General features: G+C 37.5%; 1 protein-coding gene across 1 annotated transcript; it reads left to right on the forward strand.

The window, feature by feature from the left end:
* The first annotated feature begins 1,531 nt into the window (after window positions 1-1,531).
* On the forward strand, window positions 1,532-21,409 carry LOC106154712 (uncharacterized). Its single transcript, XM_087000281.1, has 2 exons — window positions 1,532-1,708; window positions 18,640-21,409. The coding sequence occupies exon 2, from the start codon at window positions 18,643-18,645 to the stop codon at window positions 20,293-20,295; it is 1,653 nt and encodes a 550-aa protein (XP_086856407.1). The 5' UTR covers window positions 1,532-1,708; window positions 18,640-18,642; the 3' UTR covers window positions 20,296-21,409.
* The last annotated feature ends 2,997 nt before the right edge of the window (window positions 21,410-24,406 follow it).

Genomic DNA, 24,406 nt, shown 5'->3' on the forward strand with positions numbered 1-24,406 from the left:
AACATTGTGGTCAAGTGCAGAGACGACTCGGGCTATAATTAGTGAGAAGTAGAAATTGCTAATTTTTCTAGAAAAATTGTATATAGCGAGAGATTTCCAGATGTCTTTAATTTCATTGGAAATTATGAACACTTCTTTAAGAACATGAGAAAAATTACCAAAAATCGTTTATCCGGTGTTAAATAGCAATGTTTTCACTTATTGTAGTGATTTAGCATTTTACTTGTGTCCTATAAAAATTGCGAATTAAGTACTCTGGAACGCGTTTATTTTTCTCAGCTTTTTTTTAAATAGAGTAACGTATAATGTGAGGGAAAGTTGCAGAAGTTTACTTTTTCCCCCTGTATAAAGGGTTAACACACCTTGTAATCCTTGAATGGAGAATTTTTCTTAGATGTACAGCTTTTGGTCGTGTGTGTCTGCGCAAGGAATTGGGATTTCCTCGGCTGCGTGAGAGATGGATCATTGAGATTAAACCTGGCGGATAAAAAAAATAGACACCAGCACTCTGCCAGACACGAGCGAATGAATGGGGGAGGGAGGTTTCCTAATCGCATAAATGTGGGGAAAAGCCCTTTTGGGAAGTAACTGAAGCCAACAATGTCGGACTTGAAGGGCAAAGAGGAAAGATCTTAACCATCATCTGCTGGCCGTTTTCTATTTAGCACTTCTGAAGGCAAAATGCTTGGTTAGGATGGAGAATTTATTCCTCGACAGGCACATGACATATACCCTCTACCAGGGCCACAGATAAATTTTTCTCTAGATATAAAGGGATATGTTCCTGGTTAAAAAGATGGCTAATCTCTGCAAAAAATGTCCACAGAATAATAACTGCGGCAAAGGTAGAGGGCACATGACATACCTGGCTGTTTACAGCTGAAGTTCGCTACGTTGTGGTTCATATGGTGTGAAGTTAAAACTTCGTGTATGGACTACTGACGAATGAAAAGTGATGTAATCCCCCGATATAGGCCTATAAATGGGGGTGAATGACCCTTTGATTAAATGCTTGCCTGCAGATGTGTGACTAATAGTTGTGCAAGACAACCTTATTTCACTTAAAAGCATATTTACGCGCGTGCGTGCGCGCACACACACACAATTTGTGATTTTACCCCTTTCGCTGTGGTTTCACCGTTTGTGCCTTGTGCCCATTACAACGGTTAAGTAAAATGTTAAAAGGTTAAACAGTTTGTAAAGCAAAACAAATTAGACGTCTTGCCCCGTGCCCCGCGGAAAGTGATTGCGCAGGCGAAGGGCCTCCATCAGCCGCGACTGGTTAACTACTAGACTGTGGCAATAGGGAGTGGTTGATGTTACAACGCACAGTTCAACGCATTCTGTTACAGGATCAATATTTAGTTTTTGAATAAGGACAGAAAATGTTTTCTGATCAAGCCTATTTAGTAATATATCTGTTATATTTTTAACCTTCGCCTTTAAATAATACGCAGTTCACGTTGCATGTCTTCTGCAATGTACAGTAGTCATGATGTGAAGACCAGAGAATTCTGATTGGCTTCTTGAACTGTACGTCACCGTTATATCAGTAGGGAGAGAAGTTTAAAATGTGCATAAGGTACCAAGGACTTCATTAAACGTTCATCAGCTGCGATTCAAGTTTTAAGATTGGTAATCTCATAAAAGACATTCATTTGGGGACCTTGAGGGCTACCAGATACAGCGAAGGACGTGTCACTGCTAGGTGAGTTTATTAATTGCAAGCTGAGGTACTAATTGGCTTTTTTTAAAGTGATCAATGAATCTATATCGTGGCATTATGAAAAAGTAAACAGAAACACGTGGCACAATTGTCATTAAAAATACAGCAATATTTGTTCGGCCTACCTAGAAAATTACTTGTCATATCCGCTCTTTCCTTAAAAGTAGTCCCGTTTCCAGAGTTGGTTTGTGTGGTTTATGGTATCAAAGCTGTTCGAAGCACTGCAGAATAGCATCGGCAATGGCTATGTAATTAACAGTCTTCGCGAGACGTCTTTCTTGTGGCTGCCTACTGAACATAAGTTAAGCAAAATGTTAATCTTATGTAAGAAACAGCAAAGAAGTGAGATTACTTTTTGCTAGAAGTCGACGAGGGAATATTCGGGATTCTTTGAAAGAAAAGAGCAGTATGTTCGTGGTTTTCTTTGCAGAAAATAAAAGGCTAAATCAATTGCAGATGTTTTGAAAACAGGAAATCTACAATGAATACTTGCTTTTCCATTTGTAGATAACATATGTATGTAACATGTCTTCAGAGAACAGGCACAAGACCGTGTTCTTTTACTTGAAATCATCATTTTTGACCGTTTTACATCCCCCGCGATGGCTGTTGTAGGCAAACTACGTATACTGTTTTGAAACGGAAGGGTTCGCATGACGCTCAGTGTCTTGTTCTGTGAAGTCTGGGTAATATGTTGTCAATAATGTAAATGCATCTTAAGATTGGCATGTTTCTCGAAGATACCATATCATTTAAGGATGCCTTTTTCCGTTTGTAATTAGGCAAATAAGAAACCGAGTCATTTGCGTTACCTGAAACGGTGATATTGGTTTCTATCACCACTGTATTTATGTTTATTAAATCAAATTAAAACTTGTATGCTGTTATGATAAATAAATTTTCAAAGTATTATGTTGCTAAGGATAAATCAAAGCCTTCAATTAGGTGATATTTAAATCGTGCTAACAATTATGAACAGTTTGGACCAACGTTAAGTTTGATGACTTTTGTTTGCCTAGAAACTACCAGTGAGCGTAGTGATTGACGCTCCGAGAGCGTGTAATGCCCCTTGCTCCGATATTGTGATGTTCTGTCGTTAAGTTAGGTTTTCCTATGAAATAAAACGGGTAAATCTGTTCCTATTTGAGTGCTGTGAATTGACGAAAGGTTGATTTGACTCGAATTAAAATACTGCTTTATGTTGCACACTCTTGCTTTGTATATAATTTATGAAATTAAACATCGGTGGCAATGGATAATGTAATTAATTAATTTATTTTGTTACTTTGGCCAGGGAATTATATCTATTCCCTGCTTTGGCATAAATGATACAAGATGGAACGTGTTTTTGTTCCCCTCCGTCGCTGGTACTTCACTCAGGAAGCGCCCTTCGCCACTCTAAACGTTTTCTGTGTCAGGTATTTTGTCATAGAAACTCATCAAGTGCAGAGAGCCATGCTACAGGAATAATATTATACAGTTTAGAATTCAGGAATTTCAAAATCTCAAAAGATATACACGACAGACGATTGGTTTTGTCGTGTTCTCGAATGCTCGTCACAGTCGCCCCCTCTCCTCTAGATTATGAGAATGATCGCGCGTTACAGGGGTTCCCGCTTTTTGCCGTTTTTGTGGCCAAAAAAAAAAAAAAAAGACTAAGGTAATTACCGGTAGCTAGGATTTAATAAATAAAAATTATTTTGGGGAAAAGCAATCGCTTATTTTGTGCATGATCCTTCTGAAGTAAAGTTAGATATGATATCTCTTTGCAGCCCTAATTACCCACTAACAAAACTACTTGAAACACCTTTTTTCGTTTTCATGTACACGTGGACCTGTAACAAACAGAAATCAGATAAAAATAAGGTGGAGTGGATATAGCATTCATGATCATGGTGGTTGGCCAAATGCAAAAAATTCATTTCATTTCATTTCATTATCTTTAAGTCAAAGCCATACATGCCATAAGACATAATTAAGTGTCCAACAATCCACTTCTCACCTTGGCTGGTGCACTCCTACATGTATTATGTATGATAAAGTACATCTTACACTGTGTCTGAAAATACAAAATTAAAATTATAATTGTGCCCAGTTTAATCGTGAACATGGTTGTTCAAAAAGGGGCAAAATATACCGTAGCTTCAATTTCTTGGCCAACTAAAATATTAAGTTATTAAAGAGCGCCGTGTCCATCAGCTATAGGCCCACGTGCAACACGTGTGAACGCTGTGACATTTTCTTGTCTTCACCAGTGTTAATAACATGAATAAGTATGAACATTATAGCATATGGAGTTTAAGATTAACTACACTGAGACTGAAATGGTAAAATATACCAGTGGTGAGTTATTGGCTTGAATACACATTGAAAATTAATCACCCTTTTGGTACGTTCTTTTTTTTTAATGTCAAAGACACCCCTTTTCATTGATTGAAATTGTCTTTAAACCGTTAAGCAGTTTTGAAAGCTAATGTATGACACTCTATCGCCATCAAACCCTTCTCGCCTGAGCTTGCATTTTAATCTCATTAAAATTGTAGACTAAGTTTTAATCTTTTTTTTTTTCAATTCGCATTCTGATGTGTCATAGTTATGAATGACTAAACGAGCTGAATTCTGAAACAAAGTAGTGTGCATGCTTTTAAACAGGAAGCCCATGAATAACATTTGTTTTTTTCCCTTGCTTTCTTTAAAGACGTCTTACATATCTTAGAAAATCATGATGAATATGACTACATCCAAATAAAGAGATGACTATTTCTAAATTACAAGTTGATGGTAGCTATGCCGGAGACAACCAAGACCATTTATTGGTCCGATTTATGCGTGTGTCCGTATATAACGTTAGGTCTTTTATGTACAAGCTTTTTTTTTTTTTTTGGGGGGGGGGGGGGGGTCTGAGTATTGAGCAAATAACTATAATAGATAAATATTGGATATATATTGCCAGCTTATGCTGTCTATTATATTAATAGAGCATTGCAGTACATGAACCTCACAAGACGGGCTTTATTTAGCGTTGAGTGTCCTAGGGGGATATCAGGCCTGAAACCCGGTTGGCTTGCGAACCAAATCTATGATAACCCTCTATTTATTCAAGATATTCGGTCGTCAAATAAAGGGACAAGGCTAATTTGAAAAACCTCAGTCAGTTGTTCATTTTCCCCCTTTTCCGGTTGTTCCATCAATGGGATTGATTGTAATTTGGTAACTGTAGGTTCATGTGACGGTACGGAATACATTTCCCAATGTTGCCTTCCGACACCCACTGCAGCTTGGTCGTCACGATACATATGGGCCTTGCACTGTGTGAGCGCTGGCTTCTTATCGCTGGCATGCATATTGCAGAAGAAACGCATTGGTTTTCAAAGAATTATCGCATTAAATGACAAACAAATTGGAAGGTAATGGAATTGTCGGATGCAAGCCTTTGTCGATTGTTTCCATTTTTTTCATGCGTCCTCCGTGAATCATCACTCGCATGTAACAGTCAATGTGGTGTTTTCATTACACTGTTTCCATAAACATTCAGCTCGTATGATTTATGGTTGCTTACAACAGGATTTGTGAATATACATCTGGAACATGATAGTCTATCAATGAATTTAAAGCTGAAAAATACGTTCCACGTTTTAGATAATGGTAATCCAAAACCGCGCCGCTAACTAAGCAGTAGGATAAGTCGTTCACATTTCAGTTTTTATTAAAACTAAGCCGCTGTTACAAGATAAAAGTGTATCGAATAAGTTAAAAGAATGGGCGTATGATATAACAGTTAAAATTTCTCATCATTAGTTAAAATAGGGATTGGTATTTTTGTCCTTTGCTTTATGATTCTTTAGTATAAATTTATCTTTGCTTCCCCTCACCTTTAATAGTGATATGAAAAAAAGAGCAGAAAATAGCAGGCTTTATTTAACAATCTGTTTTATTCCCACATTAAATAGGTATGATACAGGTCAAAGCCCTAGTGCACCTCTACCACGTTATCGTAACAGCAGCTCCAACAACCTGTGTACAAAGTTCTCTCCTGGGACCTCTTTCATGTGGTTTGGAAGTGAAGCTATGTCTCTTCTCGAAAGCTTAGGTTTTTAATGCATTTGACGATGAGTAGGGCCCTAAACGCTTCAGGTAATCTACCAGTATCAGTCTACCGCTTTCGGCCTGTAAAACCAAGTGTAGGGAAATCTGGTGGAAGTAATTAACCACACTGGCCCGAAATGGCCGTGTTATGTTTATCATTTGCGTGCAATTCAGTCAATATTTAAACCACACGTCTGGGAAACTATAACTTTTTAATCAATAGTGTTTGTTGTTGAGTCTGTATAGGTAGTCTTTCGCGTTCGTAAAGAATATGTGGAAAAGTAGCCTACATTTCTAGCATTTTCAACGTCTGTTTGGGACTGCGTCTTTATGTGAATATTATATTGAGGTACCAGTATCTTATTATTGCATTCCCGGAACTGTGACTGTGACTGTCTTTTGCTACAGTTCCTGTGAAAATAAAAAAATGGCAGTTTTCCCTTTTATTTGTTTATTGCCTTGTGTGTAATTGCAGTAGGATGCTTAAAAATACCGGGTTAGTAATATATTATGTCTTGCACATGTCCTACTTCTTTATTCGCTTTTGCGTGCAATATAAATAAAACCAATTATAATCTTAAACTGACAGTCAAATAACTGGGCTTTCAGTATTATTGCATGTTATTTATATATAAGTAATTAGGAAGTTTAAAGTGTGCACACAGGGAAACAAATGAACAGTACTGGTAGTTGACTGATTCGATGGGAATCGTCGAGATAGCTCAAAGTCACGTGATTTTGCGTAAAATCAAACGAGATTTCGCTGGATTAGAAGAAAGGATCAGAATTAATGAATAAAAGCTGACAAAATTATCCACGGATATTTTCATGTTGTTTTCTCTAAGGCTCTACGTGATAAAAGTTTACTGAGCAACAGTGTGAATTCGCAACGGCATTGCTTGTCACTTTTGTATTGCTGTCTGTGGCGATATCTCTGAAAAGTTAGCCCCACTTCACGCAGATTCTCGCAAGTTTTCTAGTCTCGTATGACATCACAGTGCCAAAAGCACCATTTAAGACTATCTCAAATGTTTCCCACCAAAATCGGACAATTGACTATTGGTTATTAGTCCTGAACCTTTTAAAACTTATTGGCCCTCAGTACATGCGTCTTAAATGGCAACTGTAACCCTGAGTTAAAAAGTCGTCAAAACGACCATAATTTACCCAAGTGATTTTACTGAAAGAACGAAATAATAAATAAAAAATAGTGTTCGGTCTTTTTACTTGTTTTGGAAACGCAATTTTGGCAACTGAGTCTTACACCCCATTTCCATAGATTTTTAGATCGATCTATCCCTGTGGGGAGTCTCACTAGATTACTGTCAGCTTGGCCGGTTTAAGCGTCTGTCCCGCCTACTAAAAACTGTAAGGGGGTATTTAACTATGGTGCCCGCTCGGCTGACTGCAATTTAGCGTAGCCCCCAGGGAGTTAGGTCGATCTAAAACTTAATCTTTAGATCTATCTAAATCTCTGGGAAAGCACCCATAGTCGTCCAAGATTTAAGCCCAAAAAGACGAAAACCATATTTTTTTAACCAGGCTCTTGTAGTTGAAGACCACTCTCCGCCATTTGGTCTTGTCACTAGAGGCATTTGCTCTGGGAGATATTTGTTAGCCACATCTACGACACCGTCTGAGACAGCTATCGTTGTGTGCACGCAGATTGGTAAAATGTTTTCTCTAATTACCTATTGACTAGGACGAGGTCTCTCGGCACTGCAGTTAATCTGCGCCCAAGCTATCCAAGCGTCTCAAAATGAAATGGCCTTTTTAAGTATAACTTATTGTGCTTTATCTTTGGCGATTTGCATGAGTAGTTCAATTTTTGCATATTAAGAAAGAAAATACTTTGTACTTTTAATTTGTATTTAAAAAATATTCAACCAACGTATTGAACGCTTAATGCCTGTCAGAAACGCTAGCTTTGGAGGCGTGTCGCCCACCGTGACAACTGGGGAGTCACCACCGGCCCGGCACTGCGCTTCTAGGCGCGGATGATTAAAAATCTCCAGCGCGTAACCAAGTATAATTCAATCTGCTCACATGTAATAACTCAAGTAAATGATTCAAGTTAAAGCTGGGATTGCATGTGCGTGTTCGATAGAAGAAGCTAATAAAGGTCACTCTGATTTATAAATTCATTACAAATTATATTAATCCCATTCAACTCCTGGGAATTGATCCCCATACAAACACGTGCTAGGCGCAGTGAAAATGCTTCGGCTCAAGCTTTCAGTGAAAGCTTTGTACTGCTACTGTATGAAAAATGGTGGCAACAAAGGTCAGAATCTCTTTTACTCTTTCCATACACTTATTCTACTTTGCTCAAAGTCAGCGTTCTGATCCTATTCAAAGTAATAAATTCACATCCATGGTCGTAATTTGTTTGCGCTTTGAGCCATATCTGCTCAAATAGAAAGACAAAAGATTGCCATATTTAATTCAACACGTTTCGTCTAGTCAAAATGCCGCCTGATCAGATATATTTTCTGTTGTGAATTTTTAGAGGAATAAAGGTTCGTTTGAAGTTTGATTGATCAGCATAATGTAACAATGTACTAAATTTGCTCTTGCCATAAAGAAGCTTGTTCAGTTTTGTACATTTCCGAGCGGATGTAATTTGCTTATAGAACAATTACCACGGTAGAACGCATGCGAATGTATGTGAAAACAAGAGTATGAGATACATACTGAAATGTGGTAAAAAAATGTGGTAAAAAAATGGAGATTTTTGCCGTCGCAGGCGCTCAGTGTTCTCAAAAAAATTTTGTCACGACCATTTGCATATTTTTATTTCATAGTGTGGTGACAATTCGACGCGCTTTTGTCAACATCGGCAAAGCACAATCAAAACCTTACATAATTTCTATTCCGGCCTCAATTATATGCAGATACGCTGTCTCCAACAATAATTATGCTGTGCGCTTCGTGTGTAATTGAAACGATACTGGCATATTGGTTTATAATTGTTCCTACTGCTAGGAAATTGGCCTCCAGTGGTGAATTTTCCTTTCGTTAACGCAGAATTCATCAAGACTTGTGAAATGGGAGGTCTTGCAACGGTTATCCATCTCCGTTATTGGGTGCCGGGGGCCAGTCTGACTGTCTTCGTAAGCTGTCAGAAGTTTTTTTTCTCATTTCGTCCTCTCCAATATGTGTGTATCTTGATGTCGTGATTAGAGCAACCACAGAGTCGCCAACTAATATAAACCAACAAACATTTATGTAAGACATTTTGTTTGATTCTTTATGTTTTTTCCACCAACCAGTCGTGTGTATGATTGATAAAGGCACATGCGAACGTTGTTAATGGTGATGCAAAACGCATTTTCTTATTATTAATGGATTTTAGACATAAGACATTTGTTATAGCTTGGTTATAAGCTTTGTTTCATATTTTAAAGGAAGGTAAATGCGGCGTAAGGTAAACCACTTTAGTCGTCTTCTCAAAACTCCCTGCACGGAATCAATAAAGGCCCACTTAAGTCTTTCCCGGTCACCATACCTACTGTTCGTCATCTAACTGTTAATAACAATTACACCAAAGAACAAAAAAACTGATGTACTGACAAGCAGTCCTATGATTGTCGGCCATTGAATGAAATATTGATAACAATAAAAAGAATGTTAAATTGCCAGTGATACCCAATAAAATCGGAGGGACGTTGACGAAGATTTTTTTCAAAAATATGTCTTTTCGTGGCAGGTAGACGTAAAGATATGAAATTGTTTATATGAGAGTGATTCAGTGACCAAATGCAATCCTCAGAGCCGTCTTAATTCAGTTGGATGCCCTTGTAAGCCAGCGACCCATGTTAGTGGTGGTTGTAAAGATAGAGCCTCGGGCAGTGCCTCGGCCAAGTCCGTTGTTCGAATCCATAATTCTTTTCTCATGCATTCACGGCGATTTTTTCTTATTTCAATGTATGTATTTATTATGCTTTCTTCAATCAAAGAAAGACAATTGTACATCCAAACTTTGCACTGATAGTATTGGAATCGGGTGTAAAACAGTCACAAAAGTATTTCTGATGAAAGCTTCTTTAAATTTATTGTAAGCATAGAGACGGGTACAGTATTTTTACCCCAAATATTTCCCTTGGACTCATATTTTTAAAAGTACAAGAAGTAAGCTCGTGGTAATCGATATTACATGCTATAATATGTTATCAACTTTACATGAGTGGGCCATAATTTTAGTTCCACAATTCTAAAATTTAAAAAAAGATGGTTCGGTGTAAAACAGAGTTTCGGTTCAAATCCAATTTTAAAAAGAGTTTTGGTGTGAAGGGCACAGTTTATGCATTATTTTTTGGTGTTAAAATGTGAATGCCAGCGAAAAAAACCATTCAGAAGTAATTTTAATCCACATACTAGATCAAATAATGCCTCCCATGCATTTAACAGAAGTCTTTAACAAAGCCTCAATCAACGTTTTTATCTTAGTGCAGAATATTTCCTCCTAGGTTTGCTCTTGAAGCCGACAGAATCTTTTAAAAGACTACATCAGGGTTTTCATTATTGTGCAAAACGGTAAACCGTGATATGCAACCCAGTCGTGATTTCAAGAGGACCCATTGATTTCTATACGAAATCTTACGATTCACTGGGACGTTTTGTTGTGTTCACTGGTGTGTATGTTTACGAACTACTGGTAAATGTTCAATTATTGCCTTGAGAATTTGTAAATTAATTAAGACGTGGAAGGGGTGTTAACGAATTAATATGGGATGTTATAATTTTTCGCGGAAAATGCCAGCTGTCAACAAAACTAGTCAAGGTGTCAAACAACAAATTGATTGAGACTTGATTCTAGAAACAGGCAAATAGTCCAACTAGTCCAATAGGTCAACTTGATGTCCAAACTCATCTGACACCTCGATGATGAGGACTTAGAGGGCTGAGTTATGTCACCTCGGAGGTTCAAATATATACATGTAGGTACAGGTATATTACCATTGTTGAACGAGATGCCGATTAATATTGTTACGGCGTTTTTGCTTCGTAACTATTGATGAAAGGAGTCATTTCTCGGAATATATTTTATTTTATTTCTGAAGTGCAGCTTACAAGATTTCTAAGTGCTAACTTCGACCCAGTTGTCACCTCTCTCACGAGTAGCTGATCCTCCGTTTCAGCACTTGAGCTTTTTGGCACTTGGCTAACTTTTCAATAAATTTCACATATGTAAATACTATAATGAATAGCGTACCGTGTGCAAATAGATAAGTGCCGTGTGCATTTTACCATATATGGTCAGCATTACTTTACTTACTGAACAAAGCTAATTGCATGGACAATACGTGAAATTATCATGCCTAAATGCTGGATTACATGAGATTGGTTATACAGATAATTTACGACATGCAGCAAATATCTTCACCTTACTATGTAGGCCATAACGTGATGCAGGAGGCAGGTCATTGTTTTTGCTTAATTATCATTAGCTATCAATGTCCAAATTTCCATAACTAATTGTCACGCCTCAAAAATGAAACATGACTTCACAAGTTAAATGCGAAGACGATCATCCGGTGAACCTATAAAGTGCATGGGGTTAGAAAGTACTCGGTATATAGAAGAGGGGTTTTCTAATTCAAATTTTTCATTTTAAGCGTTATGTTACCCAGTGACAATATTTTGCTCCGACGAAATGCGAATTGGAGTCCCACCTAAGTGAGGCTCAAATCCAAATATAAACACAGAGATAGTGATTGGGTTCGCTTTGGATATAAGAGCGTAGAAAGAATTCAAAGCAAAGTCTGTTATATGCTCAAAGTGTTTTGTAAAATTATATCATAATATGAAGTTTGTTGAAACGTCGATTTTTGTCTCAATGAGTGTAAATCAGATAAATGTCGGACACTTTATATGCGTGTGGAACCAGAAAATACTCAGGAACAACTCTGATTTGAGGACTTGATTATAAAAAGCTCAGATCATCTGTGTATCCACTTAGTGGTGTCTCGAGGTGAAAAACATGACCAACCCTAGCTTACTCACATAGTGTGCTTTGCATTGATGTTATTACACGCACATTTTGAATCGGTCCAAATGCGAGAAAATCAGCAAATCTCAACTGCACCAGCAAACAGACATTAAATGGTGACGCACATAAAATTACCACCTTGTTTTTCCCAAAAAAAGAACCGTGCTGTTTGTAAAAACCATGATAACGTAAATGGAGTTTAGTAACTGGTGTGTTAAATCATTGATCGCAGTAAGCGAGGGGTGTCCAGGACGCGTCCCGCGCGTCTCATTAATCATGTCACTGTGACAGCGATGCGCCGAGCGTTTCATGGTCTCGTGTTCAGAATTAACAATCTTACCAATCATAGTGTCTTGTGGACGTGCGTATTGCCAGAATAATGAAAACACAACCAATAATCTGTTGTTGACTGAATGGAAGAACTGAACGGGTACTTTTTCCATACAGGCGTGTCCAATTCAGATGGCATCCGATCGATAAAGCGATACTGGCTGTTTGTTCCATAAATGAGTATTTAGAACTATCTCTTTACGCAAACAAAGTCGTGGCGGATGAGACCATTTACCGCCTCACTGTAATTTCATACGGTGATTATCATTGGCGTCAATTTCATGTATTATGCATAAAATGTTACAAAAATCCATGCTGACGTAATAGAATGATTTATCTAATCAAAGCATCATACAATAATACTCCTAACCGTGCCTTATACAACTATTTTAGTAAAGAACCGCCTACAGGCCAACCGTTACAAGTGGTGGAAAGTGCTATGAAATTGAACGATTTTTTCCCCTAATATACGCGTTGTGGTGGCTCGAATATGAAAGAAGTATGTCCAAAGCTTACTTCACTCTGTTTTCTCAAGTAATGTTAGTGTGTTTTTTAGTAAATAAAACTCTACCTTCAAACACCACAGTAGTCTTTTCCAGAAAAGAAACAACGTAAGCGAGCTGCATCTTCGTTTTGTGTACACGGTGCTTGACAGGAAAAACAGCGGTAAAACAGTGTAGTGACAGTAGATGAGAGATCAAACAACTCGATAAAAAAAAAAAACGGCTTTCACAGTGCGTACAATATGCGTGTAAAACGAAACCAGTTCAATTTGTATGAAGGCGTAAAAAAATAACACTGTCTCAGATAGTTATAGGTATGAGTAAAAACGACCATTATGTAGCCAACACTGTTTGGATCTGATGTCCAATCCCGTATTTCTAAATAATGGGCAATAAGTGGACTCCCACTCCCATTGCGGTTCAATTTACGCGGGGTTTGCCTGTCATTAGCGACCGTCACACACACATTCAAGCCTATCATATGCGGGAATTATAGTCACTGAATATTTTCTGACCAAGCAAAAAGAGTAGTTGGCATTATATGGCAATCTTGATACTCATTTAAATCGCCCTTTGTTATTTTTTCTTTGAAAATAGCTACAGTGCCTTGCCTTAACTAAATAACTTTTGAGCTATTTCATCCATTTTGCCCACTAAAAGATTTGGTCCAGAGCAAGCTCATATATATATATATATATATGACTTCTAAAAGTTAATACGATATCTCAAAAAATTTAGATGTATCAATGTTTAGTTTTTGATGAAGTTAAAAAGTGTGCAAAGGAATACATATACAATTTATTCAAAATATGTATTTTTCAAATACGTGTAGATAGAAAAGCCACCACATATTTTTTTTACTTAATGTGGCGGAATATGCTTTCATCAATACCTTCAATATCCTTAGGTGATACTTAAGTATGTTGTGTGACATCAATCTGGGGCTAGGTGTGAACCAAACTGTTTATCATCTATATTAAAGGTTCAAAAACTGTTTATCGGGGTTCGTTTTTCTGTGGTTGCAAGATGCGTTGCGGTGAAGTAATACACAGTTATTGCAGCTGTTAATGACACAGCATCAGGAGCAGGCGGCGGACACTGGGCGTTCACTCCACTGGAAATTGGAGGAACGCAGTTAGTTATTACTGCTATGTGTAACCTGTAGAATGAAAAAATGCATGGGGTATCATCAAACAAATAAACTAAACCTTGTTTAACAGCACCTGTTGCCGCGTGTTGCCGCGCATATCGCTTTTCGACTGATTAATTGCCAAGAAAAGTAAAAATGTGAAACCTAAATATTTGGCAGTCCTGATACATGTATTTGGCATACATGTATTTGGCAGATAGGCCCGTAAATTATGAATTTACTTCGCAGTAATCAACAAATGACTGACGGATGAAGATCAAAACCGATAGTATGCCTTCTTGATTTCTGTCAAATTTTAATTTTAATCATATTAAGTAATTAGAACTACTGGTACATCACTCTTTCGCTATAATTTATTTTTACAGTGTGTTTTCGTTTCCATAATGGGCCCTCTCAAAGTAGAGGCACGAATACAGTGTCACTTTTCTGATCGTTTATCGACCAATCAAACCTTGCAATCAGATGCCTAGAAATGAGGTTATAGCAACATTATAAAAAAAAGGATTGGACAAGTAAGAAACAATGATAATGGCGATTCATTGATTCAGATTATTGTTAAATATTAGTCAACTATTTGTCTGTCTGTTAGCAACGGAATCCAAAGATTTTTGATGGATTTATTTATTTATTCATTAAATTTTTTTGAAACTGTCGAGGAGGGACTTGGTAACAAACGGTAGGATTTTGGTGATACATTGATAAATAACGTGATCTGTTAGCAACATTATGCAAAACGTTATTTAGGGATTTGAATGAAATTTTCGGGACAGCTCAGATTTGGTGAGGATTGATTAATTAATTAATGAGGTAATTAACTAATTTTAAAAGTTATACGAATTTAGCTTTTTTTTATAAGTAAAATTAATAATTAATTCAGTTAAATAAATGGGTTAATTAATTTGGAAGCTATTTAATAGATAATTGGTAATAATGAGAAATAAGCTACCTTGGCGGAGGTGTACGCTCTTTGAATGCTTTTTACTGTTAGTTGCATATTACATGATTTCTTAATATTGGGTGGTGAGCCGTGAATACATATCTCTTATTTTTTTCTAATTAATCTTTTGACGAATCAGTTTTTGTAGATGTAAATATGCTTCTGTGTAACCCCGTTTTACGTAGTTTTTATAAGGGAAAAATCAATGATATACAGCTTGTATGTTCTCTCCGATAAAATTGTACGGTATCATGACAGTTATTATATTTATTATTGAGACTTCTGCAAGTCCGATACAAAGCAACAATTTAATAACACTTATCGCAGCCAAGTTATCGCTTTACGTATCTGTGTACTATGTAGTTAATTGATGACAACGTGTCATCTGATTAACTTGCGAGCGAAGAAATCTCAGTCACCATCAACAATCATTTCTTTTGATTTATATCCCATTATTGCCTAAAACCTGGCTCACGCGACGTTGCGCGGGGAGAATTGGAGCCGTGAGCATAATACGCCAGTGCTGTAAAACACTTCAAGTTACTTAGCCATACACGTATCCTATCTAAATTAGCCTTTGTATCTCTCCCCATAGGAGCAGGCTGCAAATTTGTGATAGTCACCGGGATTTTTTCCACCAAATCCAATTTAGTTAAACTAGATAAAAACACCTTTGGCATTTGACTGATGTAGCTAACACAGGCCACTCTACCGATTTTGACACTCAGTGAATTAAAGGGAGTTGATAAACTTCTAATCATTCATATGGTGCAATAATTCGGCTGGCTGGAATCAGTTTTTACATTAAAGGAAAATTTGGCACACAGTCATGAACTCGATGAAGCTAAAGTCGTTATTTGTCGACAGCTGATAACCTTTGAGAATCGAGGTGTTAGCTTTATTACATGAGTGATAAAGGAAATGCTGACCCATCCGCTACTTGCGTGGCAATGAAAGCCGTAAGCAGTGGGATGTCTTGAATAAAATTAAGATAGCCGTGTGGACTGTCAAAGGTTCAAGACCAACTCACTCCCAGAAAATTGCGGAATCCGAGAAAATTAATTTGATGCACATTGTATGTGAACTTTTGCCGTTTCCGTTTCAAGCGACCGAGAAAGTAACTTAAAGGTTTCGTTAATATGTATTACAGCATCCAATACCATCATATTTTCACGAATAGCTTTGATATATTCTAAGTGGAATGTTAAGAAGAAAATTAACATGAAAGATCTTTGTGGAAATTCATTAATCTACGCGAAAATTGCTGACGCCTGAGGATGAGGATGCCAAGGTGTGTTGATAATGACATAAGGTGACGCTGTGGTCTTAATTAAGCCTAAAGGAAGGGAAAGGGAGAGATTTTTCAAAGAAGGAGACGAATAAATATGAAAACATTTGAAGTCATACGAAAGGAATTTAAAAAGGACATGCCACCTGCCCAATAGTCCTGATAGCATCTGTTTTCTCCATAAGTTTTTCCACTTGTTTATCTATTTACAGTATTTATTTATTTATTTATTTATTTATTTATTTATTTATTTGAGGGGGTGTCATCGAGTATTGCGCTGAAAACCCATGGAAACTTAATCACAATCAAAATAATGAGTCTTAAGATGTTTGTCGAATAGTTTCCAGGTGTTTTGCTCTCAAATTGCCGTGGGGAATTTGTCAACTATTGTCAAAAGTCATCATTTCTACCAATAATTAAATCTTTATATATTGGTCGTAAAATACGCCGATACTTCAGCAATAGAATAATAGATATCATTAAAAGAAGACCTTTTCGCGGTGCCCGACTTTGCTGTTCTTTACTAACTGTTCTTTACTAAAACCTCAATTTTTGGCGTCCTTTTTTCCTAATCGTGTACAGCAAATATCATGAAAATTTTCATCTTTGAAAACATTATCTTTTTTTATAAGTCTACAAAGAATATAGACAGTTTGAGCAGCATGGTCACGTCTCCACCCACCATACGATATATGCCTGTGAAAAAAAGACGTCATACATGTACCAAGACTCACCGGGGAAAAAACAGCATTTAATATTTCATCCAGGTTTTATTTGGTCGTCTGATGGCGCAATTTAGTCTTGAACCAATCTCATTTTACAACTTGAGCATGTCTTGATAACTGTTGAAGTCTTCACCGTGTTTTCTCACTTCCTACGTTCATCCGCCCACGCCAACGAGCGTTTGGCCACGAGGCGAGTAATCCGCCCAAGTCGTGCACGCCTTGAAGTGCTATTCAGGATCCTTTTTTCTTAATGAAATGCCTACTTATAAGGTAGTAATCACACCTATCGTAGGATGAATATGCATTTTCCACAGAAGGATTTCATCATGGTAATTGACTACCTTTTGATATTCTTCTTAATGTACAGGAGAGCGGAGGACAATGGCTGTGGGCCCGGGAAACATTAATCAAACATGTACGAGATCGATAACGCACAGGACTCTCTTCTCCCCGTAAATGGTTCAGCTTAAATTAACCGACACTGTTTTAATGTGTACATTTTGTTGTTTTTTTCCCTATGTATATCAATGGAATTCGACGGAGATTTCCAAGACCAAAGCTTTCGTTGTCCTGAAAAGTCATGTATGGAGCCTCTTGTTCTGTTTGATTTATTGCGAACAATTTAACCTGACTGATTCTGAGTGAACGTTCAATTAACTTTTTTCACCGCAGAATTGATACACTTACAGATTGCTAGGCTGTCAAAGTTGTAAATACTTATCTATGTTTGCTTGGCGTGCTATAAAATGTTGCATTCTAAACCTTACAATTGTTTGTATAAAATGAATCATAATAACAAAGTTCATTTTTCGTTCAAAGAGTCTGGTCATAGTTTTGCATAACAGGAAGCATGCTTTTTAGAACCGAAAGAAAATTTGATCACTTAAGAAATTAAATCAAGGTAAAGCACTTTGCCTTTGGATACATTTTATAATTACATCCCCTGTCTATAAAGACAACTAATTTGATAACCTTTCTTGATTAAAAACGCCTAGAAACATATCCTGTTCCTGGTGCTCAAATTTTTCCATTTCTAGGGGGATGAGTTATTTAAAACGTTGCGGTCTTCTTTACATCGCTGCCTACTAATTGTTTTATATGCAATGTCAATGAGTACTTTAGTCTAACTTGCTGAACAAAGCCTTATTTTCTCACATTGTTATATTGTTGCTACCACTCCATCAAGCCGGCAGGTGCCTTAGAGTTATTAATATTGTGTATCAAAAATTAATTCTGCGTCCGAGGACGCCAGAAGATACATTTTTTCATTAGAGCTCTATTAACAACGTTATGTTCTCTATGGGTATTATAGGCGCTGATTGCTTTATGAAAAACCAACATATCTTGTTTTTCATTTACAGTTCGTATAGCGTGTACCAAGGTGTATAGCAATGATTATTGCCGTTTGTAATATGTGCATAACTGATGACTAAATTGTACCACCAGTTCACTATAATTCGTATATACGTATAAATGCGAGTCCATTAAGTTAACTGCCGTATTGTTAATATTATATATTAACATTTTTTCGTTTCTATTTTTTTTTTTAACAACGATAGCTATCACTTTAAAATATGAACGAAGTAGTCAATAGCAAAGACATGTACATGTAGAGAAAGCGCGAAAATAATATGAATTAAAATCACCCTATCTGCTTGTCGCCTACTGGGCGTACGTCACCGACCAATATCCTGGTAAATGTAAATCAGCGAATGCTAGATCGAGCGCTAATGAGATGGACGGTTGCCATGTTCCCACGTGCTTCTGTTCCTGTCATATAGAGTGAACACTCCGAGATTTTTCATTCATTTTGCTAGAGACTTCAAGAGAGCGAAAGCGAGCGAGAGAGCGGTCTAATCGTTATATTTTAGTTTATGTTCCATTCTTTTTTATTTATTACAGAACATGGAACAAAGAACGAGTTGGTCACCACTTTTTAGACTTATAGTTACTCTGTGTGTCGTGCCAGTGTTAACGGCAGCTGACTACGTGAGCCCAGATTTACTTATTCGGGGAACCAATGGGGCCGACAGGCAGCAAGCGTTCGCAGAAAAACGCATGGACAGAAACATGCTTTTGATGGGACTTGGGAAACGAAACGGCCTCGACAAGCACGTGCTCTTCCAGGGGCTTGGGAAAAGAAACGGTTTGTATGTAACAGACTTCGGACCAAATCCTTACACATTTTCGAAAAGACGTATGAGTAGGGGCATGTTGCTGGCTGGGATTGGTAAAAGAATGGACCGAAACATGCTCTTTACTGGGATTGGGAAACGGCCCATGGACCGTGCCATGCTAATTCAGGGACTTGGCAAGCGTGCTGATCATGACTTTCTGTTGTCGAATCTAGATGATGGCGTTGCCGCCGGAATAGAACGCCGTCAAGACCCGAAGATGATTCTCATGGGTATAGGCAAAAGAAGCGCTCTCCTCAACAGTCACCCCTACGCTTTGATGCCCGAAGAAGACGAATTCGATTTGAATCCAAACTTTTCAGAAGACGACATCCAAGATTATGACCTACAAGAGCGAGATTTGGACAACGCACTGAGGTTCGGCGGACTGGGGAAGAAACGCCGTCGTCGCAGCACTGCCGCCGTCCCATCATTAGAAAAAGATGTCTCAAAACGCGCGGCTGATGATTCGGTGTTATCTGAAGATCAAGGAGTCGACGGTTCAAAACAGAAGATCACCGCCAAAAAGAGAGGCATAGACCGGGCAATGCTGTTCTCCGGAATGGGGAAACGGGATTTCACCAAACGCGGTATGGACAGAAGCATGCTTTTCTCAGGGGTTGGGAAACGCGGATTTGACCGAAACATGCTTTTCACGGGAATGGGCAAAAGGTCTGACCCTAAGAGAGTGATGGACTCCCAAATGCTTCTGGCTGGTCTTGGAAAACGACCCCACGACGAAGACGAAGACGAAGACGTAGACCATACTGCAATATTTAACGAGCTCGCCGACGCCATGGACCGCGCCGAGAGCCAGAAAAATGCCTCGGATGACGGCAATATAAATAGTGTTGACACAGCTGAAGATGATCGACTTAAAATACCCTATGATTATATATATGACGATGACGATAACATGAATGAAAAACGGTACAGCACAAAAATGTTGCTGACCGGACTCGGCAGACGACAGGATGACGCCGCCCAGGGCGAGTTTGATAAGAGAGGAATCGACCGCTCCATGTTGTTTTCGGGCGTCGGTAAGCGTCGGTTGTCCAAAATGCTTCTGACAGGGTTGGGAAAAAGGCGTCTCGATTCCAGTATGCTGTTCTCCGGATTAGGCAAAAGAGGCTATTCCAAGCTATTGCTCACAGGACTGGGGAAGAGGCGGTTAGATTCTAGCATGTTATTTTCTGGCCTTGGAAAACGTCGTATGGATTCTTCGATGCTGTTTTCTGGATTAGGGAAAAGGCGCCTTTCAAACCAAATGTTGTTCTCTGGCCTTGGGAGACGCGAAACGAAACAGAACGTGGATAATTCAAAACGCCTAAATGATGACCAATCAGCTATTACGTCTGGAAGTGAAAAGCGGACCGTGTCATAGTTCAGATGTTTAAGGAATGTAAGAGACGGTTTCTTATTTACTTGAGAGTATGAACACAGCCCATTGAGGAAAAAAACTGATATAGTGTCTTGGTTATGACCTTCGAATTTCAGTCGACTTTTGTCAGATACTGGTATATACCAAAATTGATATAGAAGCACTCACATTTAGTTTGTATGTTAACACAATAACGAAAGTGAAATGTGTCGGAGAATCAGGGGAAACGTAACTAGCCATGATTGCTTTATCCATGATTTCCTCATTTTTAAGCGATACAAAGCAATTTATGAAAACGAAATAGGTCAAATGAATATCGGTCCAAGTGGTATAGCTTTTATGGCTTATTTATATTTGTTTATTCATTGATTTAACCATTTTTGTCATCAGTATTCGATACATTTAAAGTTATTCTTCACAATTGTTAGTAATGTTTGTAAACATGTACCTCCGATATTTTTGTTTTCACGACTGATAATAACTTTTACTGTTTTTTGAAGTAATATTTTAAAATTTGCGTCTCTTTTAATTTATTTGCAAGGAATATATATTGGAAATAATTGTAACTGTATAGAAAAGCGAAAGAAGTTAAAACAAATGTTTTGTTTCAATTTTGTCACGTTTATTTAATATTCAAGTGCACAGATTTAAAGAATCCGGGCAAATTTTCTTGAAATTTACCATTTTACCATGTAAATGAGTTGACATTTCTTGTGTACCCAGCAATCCTTTAATTTGAAATAGTTTTCTTTTAGTTCGTGTATTATTTGTACCTTATTTTTATCGTAGTCTGTGCCTTATTCTAAATACACTGTTAGTCTTATCAACGCACAACGACTTTATTTAATGGGTTGAAAGAAGGGAATATTACTCATTTCTTGGCATTATCGCGAATTCCCTAGCGCTAATTGACTCTTCTGTCTTGTTTAAACACAAATGTACTTGAATTTACATACTTAAGACTTTTTTCACTTTCAAATTGCGTCCTTACATTTTAACAGCGGACATAATTTAATATTTGACTATTGGTGCATTGTTTAAATTTTGATACTTAAAACGAGTGTAATATCCCATGATTGCAAAATGATACTTTTAAAGAATACAGATTTAAAACGAACATTTTAATTTGTAAGTGTTTTTTTTTATTTCGCACTAAATACAGGAATTAAAAATCGCGCTGTTCACTAGAGTACACTCTGAAAAATAATATGCTGCAGTTTTATTTTTAAAGTAAAGATTTCAATCATTAAACCTAAAATTTATTCAAAATTAGAAAAACGATAACCATTCCAGTTATGTGCTTTTCACGGCGGAGGATTGGTTTAAATGAAAAATGACAAGTTATGTGTATAACAAGCACAGGTACATATAATATCCTCTCCTTGGATAATTATTTCACACCTTTAACACCTTTGGTGTTGGGATTAATATGGGCGATCGTCAGACACAAAGGGCATTATGGGTAGATAGACCCACTTCAGATTGCCGTCATGAGTGATTTACATATGGGAATTTTCCTTTTATATTTATTAGAGGAGGGGGTTAATTAGCCGGTACCTTCCATAAACACTCGAATGAAAAACAGGATTTAAACTTACGTCAATCCTGAAAAAGAATGCAGTCGAATTGTAAGGACATCTAGTTATCTTTCTAAGAAGGAAATCATAATTAAATCTATTTGTTTGAAGATGAATGACACGACTGCACATCACACCTACCGCAATCAACTTCCTGGAGGAATGTGATTGTGCCAGTTGCGATTGAATCTCAGTGCAACAAGATTTACAACTTTAACTTGTTTTTCATTTACCTTTTTTTTATTATTCTGATATCCTAGTGTGTGAATGTTTGTTGGGCTTATTTGGCAATATCCGAAATTAAAAGTTGTATTCTTTAAGTTTTTGTCAGGCCAAACTGGGGCATTTCAAATCTCACATTGCGTGTAATACTGCCCTGTCCATAGCATCACTGAATACTGCAAGGTTTGAGTGTTCATTAGCGCTGCTTTACTCTAGAAAAGCATGGTAACTAATCGGAGGCAGAGACTGAATATGTAAAGGGACATACAGTCGGTGCGTTATCAACATAGTGTCCGGAACCACGCAATTTTAGATATAAACGTAATTTAGACTTGAGCTCGAAATGCGGACACCGTTGGATACTTTAGTTAGGATAACGCTTTAGTATATAGCCTTCCAGATTCGCGGTCGAAATCTTTACGTCTAGACGCTACAGAGGAAATCCACACTGACAAAAATGACCAGTTTCAATCGTTTAATGTGAACTCGTTGCCTGCTCAGGTACATTCTGACTCTCTATTCAATATTACACACTTTTAGTACATACTCCAGCCAATGGCTTCATGCACTTCTTATCACTGGCTTCTTAATGCGACAGGTACACAAGCCTTACTCAGCCTCTTCAAAATTGACACAATGTATTATGGAGAATAATAAAAGTTATGACTTGAAATTATAGACATCTTCCATGAATTATTAAATGTCTCCGACAATAGGATAGTGGTGCTCCTGCGAAAGATATGAAAATTAATAAATGCATCTTTTTTTTTCGGTCATTGCCAGCACGTTGGGTTGAATTTCTTTCTTTCTTTGTTTTGTTTACTTTTTATTTTATTTTTTTTCTATTTTATTTATTTATTTATTTAATTAATTAATTAATTAATTAATTATTTATTTATTTATAATTTTTGTCATCTTGAAGGTGCCGAGAATCAAAGCTGAGCTTTTCGCCATCCAATTTTGAACTTATATCTGTAACCTTTTTTTAGTAAAGTGCATAAAAAGATATTTTTAATGAAAACAGAAATCTCATCTCGCATTTCTCTTCACAGACCGCCATAGTTCTCATCATTGTAAAAGCAAAGGTGGAGTGCAGTTGAAATGGTACGCATACCGGTTTTTTTAGACATCGAACATCTGTAAGCTTCGGGCATTTTTTTTCCATCACAGAGAAGGTCAAACAGCTGCAGAAGTATACCTCATCAACAGGTGTCTCTTTTGGTATGTTTTAAAAAATTACTGAACGTGTTGCAAATGTCAGGGATTGCTAAGGTTGAGAGAACCAGATATCTTGCTCTAAATTGGATGTGATGTGACCGCCTGTTCTCAACTACTGCAATGCTCTACAAGTTCCGTCGGACGGACACATCTTAAATATCGATCGACAGCGTCTGACCACAATACTACATAAAAACGACTACCGAAAGGTCGGGCAGGGAACACCTTAACCCATATCCTTTATCAAAAAAATCAAAAGAATCCAAACCAAATTAAGTGGATCAGCATCTTTCCCCGACAGCAAAGTGAAGAGAGGCAAAACTCAGTCTTATCGCCTATCTGTCAACAGGACTTCAAGATTAAATCATCTGAAAAAAATCAGTGATATGAATTTACTTAGGGTGTAGCAAAAAGAACGTATCGAATCCTTATCCTGGCGTGGGATGGCCCCTGCTGAAGGGAAGTCTACTCTAGAGTCTTGTTAATTGTAGTGAGGTATTGCTAGTTTTTATTTTGTATTTGCGATACTCGAGCTGCGTCACTTTTGCACCTTACACCAATAAACATTTGCATCAACGAGATAGCGTTAACAAGAGATCCAAAGCCTGCTTCCCCGCTGTGCAACCTTGAAATTGGAAACGCGCTTCTTAAAAAACAAGAAATTAGACAGCACTGCCAGTAGGCATACTCTCAGCTCATAAGTCGGTCGACAGTACTCATTTTATGTCATGTTATGGCGCTAATATCCGGTCTATAACTTATTAAAAAGGCATTCTCTATCAGTCAAGATGTTACCAAATCGTTCGAAGGTTCTTTGGCAAATTTTGTAACACCCAAAAAGGCCCCTGGCAGAATGCACTAAAAGGGTCCCAACCCAGTTAGTGAACCGTTTAGGAGAAAACTTGGAACGAATTTCTGCTGTCTAAATTTATCTTAAAATCAAAATAGTAAGACCTTATAACTATGATTTAGAACCACGCTAGCATTTTAAATGCGCAAAGAAACTAACACCCCCAGCACAAATGTTTAATTTCCATGTGAAGTGAAAGTGCAAGGAATGTAAGTGGGTGTATTAACGGAATGTAGATTTACAAGAA

Source organism: Lingula anatina, chromosome 1 (assembly GCF_051362555.1).
Source record: "Lingula anatina isolate TDL-2025a chromosome 1, LinAna3.0, whole genome shotgun sequence".
Lineage (NCBI taxonomy): Eukaryota > Metazoa > Brachiopoda > Lingulata > Lingulida > Lingulidae > Lingula > Lingula anatina.

Coding starts and splice junctions, on each gene's coding strand:
- LOC106154712 (XM_087000281.1), top strand. CDS start 18,643: ATGGAACAAAGAACGAGTTGGTCACCACTTTTTAGACTTATAGTTACT.